The sequence below is a fragment of the Saccoglossus kowalevskii genome, chromosome 16 (assembly GCF_978046115.1).
Source record: "Saccoglossus kowalevskii chromosome 16, keSacKowa6.1, whole genome shotgun sequence".
Classification (NCBI taxonomy): domain Eukaryota; kingdom Metazoa; phylum Hemichordata; class Enteropneusta; family Harrimaniidae; genus Saccoglossus; species Saccoglossus kowalevskii.
Genome location: NC_140656.1, coordinates 32,108,350 through 32,124,171, shown reverse-complemented (window position 1 = coordinate 32,124,171; position 15,822 = coordinate 32,108,350). Strand labels below are relative to the sequence as shown.

General features: G+C 34.6%; 1 protein-coding gene across 1 annotated transcript in view; it reads right to left on the bottom strand.

Moving 5' to 3' along the window:
- The window catches only part of LOC100366953 (uncharacterized), a 151,938-nt gene that overhangs the window by 72,405 nt on the left and 63,711 nt on the right, over nucleotides 1–15,822 (bottom strand). Inside the window, exons 31-40 of the mRNA XM_085491379.1 lie at nucleotides 12,511–12,581; nucleotides 11,815–11,972; nucleotides 9,981–10,203; nucleotides 9,625–9,879; nucleotides 7,513–7,719; nucleotides 6,635–6,961; nucleotides 2,930–3,053; nucleotides 2,433–2,604; nucleotides 2,104–2,198; nucleotides 476–646 (exon numbers count right to left, since the gene is read on the bottom strand). Coding sequence (XP_085347505.1) covers nucleotides 476–646; nucleotides 2,104–2,198; nucleotides 2,433–2,604; nucleotides 2,930–3,053; nucleotides 6,635–6,961; nucleotides 7,513–7,719; nucleotides 9,625–9,879; nucleotides 9,981–10,203; nucleotides 11,815–11,972; nucleotides 12,511–12,581 — 1,803 coding nt within the window. The remainder of the gene's footprint in view (nucleotides 1–475; nucleotides 647–2,103; nucleotides 2,199–2,432; nucleotides 2,605–2,929; nucleotides 3,054–6,634; nucleotides 6,962–7,512; nucleotides 7,720–9,624; nucleotides 9,880–9,980; nucleotides 10,204–11,814; nucleotides 11,973–12,510; nucleotides 12,582–15,822) is intronic.

Genomic DNA, 15,822 nt, shown 5'->3' with positions numbered 1-15,822 from the left:
TCACATATCCTTGTCAGTATAATTATTCTGATGTAGGATGCTAAGCTTTTCTTTGTATCACTTTTCTAACATCAATTATATTTTGTAGGTTAATATCTACAATGTCAATATCAAATTATGTATTTTCATGATTCCACCTAATATGCTAAAGACGTCTTAAATCGGCTACCAAATAAGATACACTTGCTTAATTTCTATTTATAACCTCTGTGTCTATAAATCTTTCTTTTGCAGATTTGACTATTTACTATGGTCCACTTTTCCCTTTGTGAGTTGTCAGTTGTTTGAGTGACTGTACGTGGTGTAATGTTGAATGTCATTTGTTCAGTCTTCTTGGTTTTCTTTGAAGTAATTCATTTTAATGGCTGTGAATTATGACAATATTTTGGTATGTTATTTCTAAATTCAGGACAAAGCACACAATTTTCAAGCATTTTTATAAAATATTTGCAAATTACGATGTACATGTACTTACCATCTAATTCAAGTGGATGAGCTATACCAGTATGTGTCCATTCACTTTCATCAAATAAATGACTATGGGGATCTTTATGTGGATGGATATCATCTAAACAGTGATCTGTCCCCACAGTCCATGTGTATCCAAATATATGGGTCTCCAGATCATAGAATCCATCCCAGTTAGCTGTGTGTCAATTTTATAAAAAAAATTAGTTTTTATACTTTAAACAACCTGGACATAGATATACTTTACAATATTGACAGAGATAATCCCATTTGTGATCAAAACAAAGGATACTTTACCAGAATCACAATGATCCGACTATGGCACTTATTGTAGAATATGGCTGAACCTAGGACCTAAGAAGTCCACCTAAGTTTCAATTGAAATGTCTGAGACTGCTCAGGCCGCTTGTTAAAATCCCAAAATTATTTGCAATAATTCAGAATGAAAAAAACACTAATTCTTCTTCAATACAAAAAGTTTTAAAATGACTAACAATACCAAAATCACAATAAATATATTAATATAGCTAATTATATATTCATAAATGCAGAGTACAAGAATTGATAGCATAAAGTGAAATAACTTGATTGATACTATCATTATGAAGTTCAAAATACTGAGACTGTTGACTTGTGGCAATTTACTAATTTAAAAGTACATACGTAAAGTAGACAAGTATGGGTATATTTGACCACCTTCAGCTAAGTTTTAAACTATAAAACGCAAGACAATAAGCATGGCATGCATAAGGTTGTCCAAAAAACCCGGAACCGGAACGTGAAATTAAAAATATTTGGAAGCAACAAGAACATCACAAGTGCGCCTTCAAGTGGAAACATGCATTGTAAACATGTGCTTTCTGCCTATTATTTCATCCACATTATTAAAATAACTACAAATTGAGATTATAATAAAATTAATAATATATAAACTAAGTCCCTATTAATGAAATATCACTTATATTAAACAACCCGTATGATGAAATATTTTTAATTTCACGTTCCGGTTCCTGGTTTTTTAGACAACCCATGCATAATACTTCTAATGAACAACACTGGTGTTAGGGGTTGCTAGTTTGTTTTATTAGCAGTCTGAGATCTGAAAATTTAGCTAACATGGTAATAATCAATATGCAAATGGATTGTGTTCTTATGAGTTCAGGTCTGCGTCTGTGAAATACAGATGATTCATTTCTTGTTTTAATTTACCAAACAAGATTATTTTCCAAATATCATAATTTATGCATGAGACAATGTCCCTTTATTTCATTAAAAAACATATGTCTATAACTTTGAAGCCACTGACATAAACAATAGCAAATAAATTCACACGAGCCAAAAACATTGTAATGCCTCATCATCATTAAACCAATCATAAACACCTGCATCAACATTATAATAGCATATGATTTGTCACATTTAATGATAAATGAAATTAACTTATATACCAGCAATCTATTACATTCATGGTTTCGCTTGTTGTTTGGTATAAACCGCCTGTTGTTTAAGGTTACTTAGGCTTATTCAAAGCTACGGTTCGAACATAGTCCCCAAGTATTACTCAATTATATACACAAGATATTGTCAACATACAATACATCATCACACAATGTAAGTTATATAGATCATAAATACCTGAAACGTATTTATTGGCTCTTGTATACAAAGTATCAATCAAAAGTTCATGTCCGTTAAATACACACATTGAGCCTGGACCATCAATAATAGACCTGTTAAAAAAAAAAACGTAGAAAAACTCTAAATGCTTTTCCTGATATTAAAGACATTTCATATTTTTATACTTGGCTCTTGGATTTAAACCCAAAATATGTTTTATAATAATTGCTGTTTAGGTCAAACTTTATTAAATGGAGTAATAGCTAAGGGTTTCTTGCGTATAGCTGCTTTATTAGTCAAATTTCTCCCCATCACAATACCCGGCAGTGCATGTTTTGAAATGTTACCTATGATTTGGTAATGGCGTTTCTTGTATACATCTGTTTTCCCACTCATCTGGTACATATTCTGTACAGGTCTCATGGTTGACTTCATCATAGATGGCATTACTGATCGGTCCTGGTTCTGGTGTTGTAAAATCTACCAGTATTCCCTTAGAACTAATAACATTACTATAACCTATTAAAAAGTAATAAAATTATCTTCGGTTAATAAATGAGACTTATTTATTTAGCAATAAATATGATAAAATTTCAAAAGCTATATAATAGTTTGGATGAGTACTATCCATTTTACTAAAAATCTGATGCTTTAGATTTCTCTGCATTATATTTTTGCTGTTTTCTGGTTCCACAGTGAAAATTCTTAATTTTTACGTTGGTTGACACAGAGGGCGCTGCTTCATATTTTGATGTCATCAATAAAACATTGCCGGTAGTTGTATCAACTGTATTTGATGGTCAGTGTAGACATATTTGTATGTGTTTTTGAGAGTAAAACTCACCTAATGTGTTGTTGAGATGAAGATTAAACATATTTAAGTCATTGTGTCTCAAAGATAGATCATCATAAATGAATTCTACAGCATGGCCAACACCAAGACGTTCAAAGTTATAAAAATAACCACTCTGTAACCGAAAACAGAATACAGATATCAATAGTATTCTACAGCATGGCCAACACCAAGACGTTCAAAGTTATAAAAATAACCACTCTGTAACCGAAAACAGAATACAGATATCAATAGTATTCTACAGCATGGCCAACACCAAGACGTTCAAAGTTATAAAAATAACCACTCTGTAACCGAAAACAGAATACAGATATCAATAGTATTCTACAGCATGGCCAACACCAAGACATTCAAAGTTATAAAAATAACCACTCTGTAACCGAAAACAGAATACAGATATCAATAGTATTCTACAGCATGGCCAACACCAAGACGTTCAAAGTTATAAAAATAACCACTCTGTAACCGAAAACAGAATACAGATATCAATAGTATTCTACAGCATGGCCAACACCAAGATGTTCAAAGTTATAAAAATAACCACTCTGTAACCGAAAACAGAATACAGATATCAATAGTATTCTACAGCATGGCCAACACCAAGACGTTCAAAGTTATAAAAATAACCACTCTGTAACCGAAAACAGAATACAGATATCAATAGTATTCTACAGCATGGTCAACACCAAGACGTTCAAAGTTATAAAAATAACCACTCTGTAACCGAAAACAGAATACAGATATCAATAGTATTCTACAGCATGGCCAACACCAAGACATTCAAAGTTATAAAAATAACCACTCTGTAACCGAAAACAGAATACAGATATCAATAGTATTCTACAGCATGGCCAACACCAAGACATTCAAAGTTATAAAAATAACCACTCTGTAACCGAAAACAGAATACTGATATCAATAGTATTCTACAACATGGCCAACACCAAGACGTTCAAAGTTATAAAAATAACCACTCTGTAACCGAAAACAGAATACTGATATCAATAGTATTCTACAGCATGGCCAACACCAAGACATTCAAAGTTATAAAAATAACCACTCTGTAACTGAAAACAGAATACTGATATCAATAGTATTCTACAGCATGGCCAACACCACGACGTTCAAAGTTATAAAAATAACCACTCTGTAACCGAAAACAGAATACTGATATCAATAGTATTCTACAGCATGGCCAACACCAAGACATTCAAAGTTATAAAAATAACCACTCTGTAACCGAAAACAGAATACTGATATCAATAGTATTCTACAGCATGGCCAACATCAAGACGTTCAAATTTATAAAAATAACCACTCTGTAACCGAAAACAGAATACAGATATCAATAGTATTCTACAGCATGGCCAACACCAAGACGTTCAAAGTTATAAAAATAACCACTCTGTAACCGAAAACAGAATACAGATATCAACAGTATTCTACAGCATGGCCAACACCAAGACGTTCAAAGTTATAAAAATAACCACTCTGTAACCGAAAACAGAATACAGATATCAATAGTATTCTACAGCATGGCCAACACCAAGACATTCAAAGTTATAAAAATAACCACTCTGTAACCGAAAACAGAATACAGATATCAATAGTATTCTACAGCATGGCCAACACCAAGACATTCAAAGTTATAAAAATAACCACTCTGTAACCGAAAACAGAATACAGATATCAATAGTATTCTACAGCATGGCCAACACCAAGACGTTCAAAGTTATAAAAATAACCACTCTGTAACCGAAAACAGAATACAGATATCAATAGTATATTCACAGAAATGTTTGTGCTGTTTTTCTTTAACACATTGGAAATTTTTATTCTGAGTAGTGTTCATTGTTTTCAATGACAATCTGCAGTTTTAATTATTACTGATATTTTTTTTTTCATTTTGATTTAGTAAAGGTTGAGCAATGAAGATACTTCATTTAATTAGTGAGTAGACAATCAAACAGTGTTGCGTGTAGCATAAGAACGAACAGAAAATGAACACATAATAAATAAATAAATATAATAATAGATTTGCAAAAAGTTATATATAAAGATATATGATAAATAATTTTTGCATTGCTTGGAATAAAATAGTGTCAGAATTTTTAGTATCAAACATAATGTTTTACTCATCATGTTCATCACAGAAATACTCACTCCATGTAGTACACATAAAATGATGATGTTCATCACAGAGATACTCACTTCATGTAGTACACATAAAATGATGATGTTCATCACAGAGATACTCACTTCATGTAGTACACATAAAATGATGATGTTCATCACAGAGATACTCACTTCATGTAGTACATATAAAATGATGATGTTCATCACAGAGATACTCACTTCATGTAGTACACATAAAATGATGATGTTCATCACAGAGATACTCACTTCATGTAGTACACATAAAATGATGATGTTCATCACAGAGATACTCACTTCATGTAGTACACATAAAATGATGATGTTCATCACAGAGATACTCACTTCATGTAGTACACATAAAATGATGATGTTCATCACAGAGATACTCACTTCATGTAGTACACATAAAATGATGATGTTCATCACAGAGATACTCACTTCATGTAGTACACATAAAATGATGATGTTCATCAGAGATACTCACTTCATGTAGTACACATAAAATGATGATGTTCATCACAGAGATACTCACTTCATGTAGTACACATAAAATGATGATGTTCATCAGAGATACTCACTTCATGTAGTACACATAAAATGATGATGTTCATCACAGAGATACTCACTTCATGTAGTACACATAAAATGATGATGTTCATCACAGAGATACTCACTTCATGTAGTACACATAAAATGATGTTCATCACAGAGATACTCACTTCATGTAGTACACATAAAATGATGATGTTCATCACAGAGATACTCACTTCATGTAGTACACATAAAATGATGATGTTCATCACAGAGATACTCACTTCATGTAGTACACATAAAATGATGATGTTCATAACAGAGATACTCACTTCATGTAGTACACATAAAATGATGATGTTCATCACAGAGATACTCACTTCATGTAGTACACATAAAATGATGATGTTCATTACAGAGATACTCACTTCATGTAGTACACATAAAATGATGATGTTCATCACAGAGATACTCACTTCATGTAGTACACATAAAATGATGATGTTCATCACAGAGATACTCACTTCATGTAGTACACATAAAATGATGATGTTCATCACAGAGATACTCACTTCATGTAGTACACATAAAATGATGATGTTCATCACAGAGATACTCACTTCATGTAGTACACATAAAATGATGATGTTCAACAGAGAAATACTCACTTCATGTAGTACACATAAAATGATGATGTTCATCACAGAGATACTCACTTCATGTAGTACACATAAAATGATGATGTTCAACAGAGAAATACTCACTTCATGTAGTACACATAAAATGATGATGTTCATCACAGAGATACTCACTTCATGTAGTACACATAAAATGATGATGTTCAACAGAGAAATACTCACTTCATGTAGTACACATAAAATGATGATGTACGTTCATCACAGAAATACTCACTTCATGTAGTATACATAAAATGATGATTTTCAACACAGAAATAGTCACTTTATGTAGTACACATAAAATGATGATGTTCATCACAGAGATACTCACTTCATGTAGTTCTACATCATGCCCTTCAATTTCTTCTAAAAGCTCACACAATCCGCTTTCACCGTAGTCATAATTAAAACTAAGACACTTGGAGGGAGGGAGGGCTAGACAGTCTTTAGCACAGTTTGTTGCATACAGGTAAGAGGTCGTGTGGTGAGACGTTGACATCAATCGTCCTAATCGCGGTGGAACAAAATACTCCAAACTCTTGGTACCAAGTGGGTCATCAATACTGATGTCAACATCATGAATAATTTTGTCTGAATCAAAGCCAGTCCAATCTACTAATTGATAACCGTATATCTCATAACCAAACCCAACGGATACCTATTGAATATAAATGTAATGTATTTAATTATTCATTATTTTTTTATTGCAGGGTACAATTATTTCATCTACTCCAGGAAGATAGACGACAATAAGAAAAATTATAAGTTAAAGATGATAAACCACTTTAATTTTGTGAGCAAAAAATATTAGCAAATTTCATGAGCCAGTGAAAATCACAAGACTGTCTACGAATGCCATAAAAAACTAAAATTCAGTAATTTCTAGCAGCAAACATTAAACAGCTGGAATTAATCAAAAGATTATTTGGGTGTTTTCTTTGAAATTTATTTTTACTGATTTTTGACAAGTTGATTGTAAAAATATGAAAAAAAAGGTATATTCACTGGAAATTATTTTCACTGAATCACCCCTTCAGCAAAAATAGCAAAAATAAAGTACATTTAGTGAAAATAAAATATTTTACAGTATACATGAAGTCTTACTTAATGGTAATGTTCAAAAAAAAATACAGGTTGGCAAACTGGCAAAAAATATCACACATATCAATAGATATATTACAATATTTAATCAATATAATGTAGACTTACCTGCTCCTCTACAATAACGGAATCATCCAATGCCACAGCTGACGCCCTCAAAATGTTTGGATGACTTGTTGACAGGAAATCGGGAACCACACGTCCACCAGGTAACGTTACATCATATGTTGGTAATTCACAGGTAATTTTGGTTACAGCACCAGCTGAATTCATTGCAGAGATTGTGAAATATAATGGTACACCACCTCTCAACACCTAAAAAGTGTAATAAGAACAGGAACATTTGCAGAGATTGTGAAATATAATGGTACACCACCTCTCAACACCTAAAAAGTGTAATAAGAACAGGAACATTTGCAGAGATTGTGAAATATAATGGTACACCACCTCTCAACACCTAAAAAGTGTAATAAGAACAGGAACATTTGCAGAGATTGTGAAATATAATGGTACACCACCTCTCAACACCTAAAAAGTGTAATAAGAACAGGAACATTTGCAGAGATTGTGAAATATAATGGTACACCACCTCTCAACACCTAAAAAGTGTAATAAGAACAGGAACATTTGCAGAGATTGTGAAATATAATGGTACACCACCTCTCAACACCTAAAAAGTGTAATAAGAACAGGAACATTTGCAGAGATTGTGAAATATAATGGTACACCACCTCTCAACACCTAAAAAGTGTAATAAGAACAGGCACGATTGCAGAGATTAATGTAACTGCTAAGTTATAGCCCTGTAGGCTATTATATCGCTATTTCAATTAAGTTTCCTTTTCAGTAGTATACATGTCATGTCAGTTTCCAACAAATTTGGGAAGACAGCCATCTAGATTTTGAAAAATACATTTCTTAGTTTCCAATACTTACCTTTGTGTTGACATATTAAACAAGTTCTACAGAACACATATCATCACAGATTCAACAGTTAATAATACATTACTCACTTTTATCGCTACTTATCCCTCTGCTTGTCCCTTAATTTTGGTCATGCAGTATTTTCGTCCAGAAAACAACCACATTTTTATCACTCACCCAAACACTGTATAGTGGCACACAATTGGTCGAAATGATGGTTTCAATGGTCAACTTTGAGAATACAACAAGTATTACCTAATGTCTAGTGTATTTCAAGAAAATTGGGTGAGGCTGATTATTAAATTCTGAACATCACTTCAAATGGTAAGACACTTTGTTATCATTTGCAATGCAACTTGAACTTGCAATATTAATAAATTGAAACGAAACCACACCCACTGAAGTTGTTGGAAAATTTGTGAAGTTAGTGATGGGTAATAATGGTTATTGGTGATCCGCTCCGCTAAGATTACACTAGCTTATAATCACTTTTGTATGTATGTATATGTGTGTGTTCTTCTATGATTTTTTTGGCTTGGACAATTTTGCTCAAACTTGGCAGATAAAGGTTACTTTAGTCAGGTGGTAAAAACAGCTGATTTTTGAATACCTTTATGATAAATGTATCTCCTCCTACAAATTTTGGAGTAAAAACCTCGGACATAGCTTATTCTACTCAGCTTGAGTCTGGGCCCAATATTACCGGTACTATTCGTTTTTTTAATAATGTTTTCATTGTCAAAATTTACTACTTTTTGAGTCTGTCCTACCATTATCATGGCAACACCTGAAAAAATGATTTTTATTAGGGAAGCGGATCAAAAACCAGTCTACCAGCTTGTTAATATATTCCCTTTTACTTTTGTTAAAATACATTTTTGTGGCAGTACGCCAAGTTAGAATACTGTTCAAAACAAATTAGTTCATCCCAGTCAAATCTAGGTCAAAGGGTCAGATTGTGTGTATATAATTATATGCTATTCAATGCCTCTGAAAACAAGAAAGACACAAATATACTTTTTCAGTGGTCTGGGCAGGAGATACAGGTTTGCATGGTCATATAAAGCATAAATTATATAGTTGCATTCAACAATAAGTCACAAAAGCAAATGGAAAGAAAGCAGAAGTACTGTATGTTGATAAATTAAAAATAACCATTTCAATTTCTTGGTACTGTGTTATATATTAGTTGATACCATTGACAGTAGCAACAAACATTTCATAGCCATAGCTGTCAAGAGCTACTGTAACTTTAAATTCTACCAATAAACAAGACTCAAAATAGTCTATTATCACCTGTTCAAAAACGGTAGAAAATCCTCCCATTGGTTCATTGTTGCGAATATCACATCCACCTTGATACGTCCCAATACAGAATGTCATATCAACTTCGCTTCTGTCATCCTCTACTGCAAGTCCAAGTTCAAATGCTGGGTCAGTGTAATCTCGACCTTCTACTTGACGTACAAAGCATCCCTGATTGTCTGAGACACCACGTTTTTTTCTCGCACCCCCGGCACCTCCACCAGCAAGTGCTTTCAAACCAGGAGTCTGTAGTAAAAGAATAAAAATAGACTTGGTTGGTCAATGACTATCATTTGTCACAAATTAACATTACTTTACACTGAGTGTGATTCGAGATGCAGTCTTACTGTTAGAATAGCTTTGAATACAGGAGGTGTGTTGTCTGGTTCTAAGTCGCCAACATCCAAGAGAGTGCCGGAAATCATTGGCGTAGTATATTTCCACCAAACTTGATTGTAAAGCACTTTACGGATGTGGATCTTTACAAATCCAATCTTGAATTTGATTTCAAAAATGAGAATAGCTCTTAGTTCAAGTCGTAATGGAACTAAGTTCATGTCCATGCGAGCCCTGTAAAAAAGCACTGCAGATGTTAACGAATATTGGAAAATCTTATAATAAGTTTAGTGATTTTTTAGAATGATTACTGGCGATCCACTCTGCTAGGATTACCCTTATACTCACTTTTGTACGTGTGTCAATGAAACTCTACTTCCAAATTTAAGAACTTACACCATGAGGACAATAGAGATGCTAATGTTGGCCAACATTCACTCTGCATGAATGCCAACTCTCACTGCATGAATGCTAACACTCACTGCATGAATGCCAACACTCACTGCATGAATGCCAACACTCACTGCATGAATGCCAACACTCACTGCATGAATGCCAACACTCACTGCATGAATGCCAACACTCACTGCATGAATGCCAACACTCACTGCATGAATGCCAACACTCACTGCATGAATGCTAACACTCACTACATGAATGCTAACACTCACTGCATGAATGCTAACACTCACTGCATGAATGCTAACACTCACTACATGAATGCCAACATTCACTGCATGAATGCCAACACTCACTGCATGAAAGCTAACATTCACTGCATGAAAGCTAACATTAACTGCATGAAAGCTAACATTCACTGCATGAATGCCAACACTCACTGCATGAATGCCAACACTCACTGCATGAATGCCAACACTCACTGCATGAATGCCAACACTCACTGCGTGAATGCCAACACTCACTGCGTGAATGCCAACACTCACTGCGTGAATGCCAACACTCACTGCATGAATGCTAACACTCACTGCATGAATGCCAACACTCACTGCATGAATGCCAATACTCACTGCATGAATGCCAACACTCACTGCATGAATGCCAACACTCACTGCATGAATGCCAACACTCACTACATGAATGCTAAGACTCACTGCATGAATGCTAACACTCACTGCATGAATGCTAACACTCACTGCATGAATGCTAACACTCACTGCATGAATGCTATCACTCACTGCATGAATGCTAACATTCACTGCATGAATGCTAACATTCACTGCATGAATGCTAACACTCACTGCATGAATGCTGACACTCACTGCATGTATGTTAACACTCCCTGCATGAATGTTAACACTCACTGCATGAATGTTAACACTCACAGCATGGATGTTAACATTTACTGCATGAATGCTAACACTACATGAATGCTAACACTCACAGCATGGATGCTAACATTTACTGCATGAATGCTAACACTCCCTGCATGAATGTTAACACTCCCTGCATGAATGTTAACACTCCCTGCATGAATGCTAACACTCACAGCATGGATGCTAACATTTACTGCATGAATGCTAACACTCACAGCATGGATGTTAACATTCACTGCATGAATGCTAACACTCACTGTATGAATGCTAACATTCACTGCATGAATGCTAACACTCACTGCATGAATGCTAACACTCACAACATGGATGCTAACATTTACTGCATGAATGCTAACACTCACAGCATGGATGTTAACACTCACTGCATGAATGTTACTCATCAGCAGCAACTGTTAACCTGGCACAATCATGTACACACAATCCCATCATGATGGAACCAAACAAGCACAGTTGGTGGTTGAGAAAGTCTGGAAAAAGTTAAATTACTCACTTAACATCTAAGGGGAAGTGGTCATACTGTAATTGGGCCTTAGTAGGGAAGTTGACAGTCAGCAAGTAACCAGTCAGTCGGAGTTCACCAAACAATACAAACAGCCATATACCAAGATATCCATATACTTGTGCTCCAATCTGAGGTCTTACCATTAGCTACAATAACACAAAGAAACAATAGTTCACATCAATAAGTTACAGCATGACATAACTTTATTCTACCATATTAGAAAATAAAATTCTAAATAAGGAAAGATGAAGTCATATTTCTTGATATGTAACAGAATGATATGTATCAGGAAAGGTTTCAAGAATTCTCACTATCAAAATGGTCAAATCATGTCTCGTAAATGAAAATAATATCAATATGGCCACCAGGCAGCCATTTTGTGTGAAAAATACTGGCTAAAATTCAATGACAAAAAACAGACATTATATATGGCCTAGTAAATCAATTTTCACAAACTTAGAAACATAAAACATAAAGAAATGCATAGTGCAATTGAATGTAGGTCAAAAATTGAAAATATATAGTAAACCTAACACCTTAAAAAAAAATAGTGCAATTTCTATGCAAAGTACATAAACAGATATGTGCTTTCTGGTTTTCACAAGGTATGGTTTTTCTACGAAATTCATATTAAATAAATTAAGGTACATATTGACTAAATAACAATGTGAAAATAAAACTTACGTCAGCCTTCATTTGTAATAGGCTCACATCAGTAGCATAACTCATTCCATACGTACCACCAGCACCCATACCTTGATAGAAAGAATAGTGCAAACTAAGAAAATGTGTTTCTCAATCTTATTGAGGTAGCGAGACTATTATTTGTGTTGAAAATTACAATTTTCACATTTATTTATTAATTGATGAAATGCACTATAAACTTTCATATGATATAGTCAACATAATATAGAATGTCATGTAAGTTGGTTTTCTGAAGGGAAGCAAGGCAGCCTCAGTAGTGTTTTCCAAAATCAACAACACAGGTTTAATCTGTGTGCCTATGAGTTTCAAAGTTTCAAAGATAAACTCAAGACAAATGTTAGGATGTGTTATCAGTAGCTTTCTGACACACAATGAGTGTTTCCAAACACTTAAAGTGGTTTGTCTCTGCCCCTGTTTGTTTCACAGATTAGTCATTTGAATATGAATGTGTCAGACACAAGGTCACACAGCCACTGAAAAAATTCATTGATTTTGGTGTTCTCATCTGCCGATTTTATTAAATTATAGCTATCCCATTCCTTTATTTTTTGGTTTCCAATACCCTTACACATTTGGATGCCCCCTACACATGTTAAAACAGACCTTGAATGGAAAACAAATTGATTGTGTCGATAAACAAGCTTGAAAATCTTTGCTGTGACTTCATGGACGTTTTCTAGGACTTTATTTTTTTCAAAATACAAGATCTTTAACAAAAAATAACATATACTTATTGTCGTCGGATTAACACCAAATTTTCACAGCTTTAAAGGGGAACTAAATATAGCTAATTTGGTGTTATGTATATTGATTATAAATTTGAAAAAAAAAATAAAAAAAAATGATTATCTTCAGAGTTATGATGATTTAAATATGAGAAACCATAAACCTGCGAAGGACTTCCGTTTGTGCCATCTTGCCATAAAAGACGCCCTCGTGAGGTATAAACAGGAAAGGTAACAAAGCATGATGACGAAATAGTATCTGATTAAATATAAACAAGTTAGGGAGCCATAGTTGGCTGAACTGGTGAATTGACTTCTAGTCTAGGTTGTTTCGACTTTTACTTTAATGTTATTTACAAGCGTATCAACATACAAACATTATGGATGTGCGATTGATCGAGACAGGCATTTTGTTTTGTTTTTTGTCTAACTGTCTAATAAATGCTGTTTTACAGTACTGCACTGTGCGGCGTGCAAATTATTCAAAGTCTGGATGCTGGAGTATGCAATCTTGAGTTCGTAGGTGGTGGTGGAAACATTTTCGTCCATGTATTCACGGGGCTACACTGGCAAATCATGGGACAATTGTCACAGGAACACCAAGCAGATTGTTCACAGACTTCCGTGTAATTTGAAATAAAACTATCATCCGAACAAGGGGCATCGTCGACGATATACTCTCATCACTCACACTGGACCGTGACTGATCTGAATCTTCACAGTATACTGTACTTCCCTGATCATAAGCCCGGAGGCATGAACACGTAAGGGAAAAGTAAGGGATGAGCTTATACTCGAGGAACAACTCAGAAAAGATGATTTTGTTTTGGGGTTAAACACTGTAACCATCTTGCCAACAACGAAAAATTATCCAAAAAAATTATTCGTTCACCACGCCGGGCTCGGGAAAATAATACTTATTTTTGAAAAAAAAAATGCGTCATTGATTTCCACACTTACAATGAAGAAACAAACATGTTTTATTACAATACGATTTACATACCGTCTGAATTTACGGTGAAACAAGTCATTGTCAATGACACGTCCCCGTTCCATTCATATTTGAGTGACATATACATTCAAAGCAGATCATGACTGAAATGCACCTGCATATGTACAACACATTGTGCTAAATCTGAACAAAATCCATCCATGCATGACTGAGATCCGGTTCTGGAATTGTGAAAATACGTGATTTTGATGCATTTTCGGCCTTAAAATGGCCATCATTCCGCTATTGTTAAGCAGATCATGAAACAAATGCACATATCTATTTGTGACATGATGTACCATGTGTGTGTGAAGTTTGAACTTGATCAATCCAGACATGTCTTGGATACGGATCCAGAACTGAATTCTTTAACAAAATGGCCGCCAGTCGGCCATTTTGAACTTGATCCGAAAAAAAAAGACATGCATCAAGGTCCTATTATGTTTAATGTATGTACCAAATTTGAACAAAATCCATCCATGCATGACTGAGATCCGGTTCTGGAATTGTGAAAATACGTGATTTTGATGCATTTTCGGCCTTAAAATGGCCATCATTCCGCTATTGTTAAGCAGATCATGAAACAAATGCACATATCTATTTGTGACATGATGTACCATGTGTGTGTGAAGTTTGAACTTGATCAATCCAGACATGTCTTGGATACGGATCCAGAACTGAATTCTTTAACAAAATGGCCGCCAGTCGGCCATTTCGAACTTGATCCGAAAAAAAAAGACGTGCATCAAGGTCCTATTATGTTTAATGTATGTACCAAATTTGAACAAAATCCATCCATGCATAACTGAGATACGGGTCCGGAATGGTAAAAATGTGCGATTTCAATGCATTTTCGGCCTTAAAGCGGCCCCCATTTGGCTATCGTTAATGAGATCATGAAACAAATGCACATACATATTTGTGACATGATGTACCTTGTGTGTGTGAAGTTTGAACTTGATCAATCCAGACATGTCTCGGATACGGATCCAGAACTGAATTCTTTAAAACAAAATGGCCGCCAGTCGGCTATTTCGAACTTGATGCGAAAAAAAAAATGACGTGCATCAAGGTCCTATTATGTTTAATGTATGTACCAAATTTGAATGAAATCTGTCCATGCATAACTGAGATCTGGGTCCGGAATGGTGAAAATGTGCGATTTCAATGCATTTTCGGCCTTAAAGCGGCCCCCATTTGGCTATCGTTAATGAGATCATGAAACAAATGCACATACATATTTGTGACATGATGTACCTTGTGTGTGTGAAGTTTGAACTTGATCAATCCAGACATGTCTCAGATACGGATCCAGAACTGAATTCTTTAAAACAAAATGGCCGCCAGTCGGCTATTTCGAACTTGATCCGAAAAAAAAAATGACGTGCATCAAGGTCCTATTATGTTTAATGTATGTACCAAATTTGAATGAAATCCGTCCATGCATAACTGAGATCCGGGTCCGGAATGGTGAAAATGTGCGATTTCAATGCATTTTCGGCCTTAAAGTGGCCGCCATTTGGCTATCGTTAATGAGATCATGAAACAAATGCACATACATATTTGTGACATGAT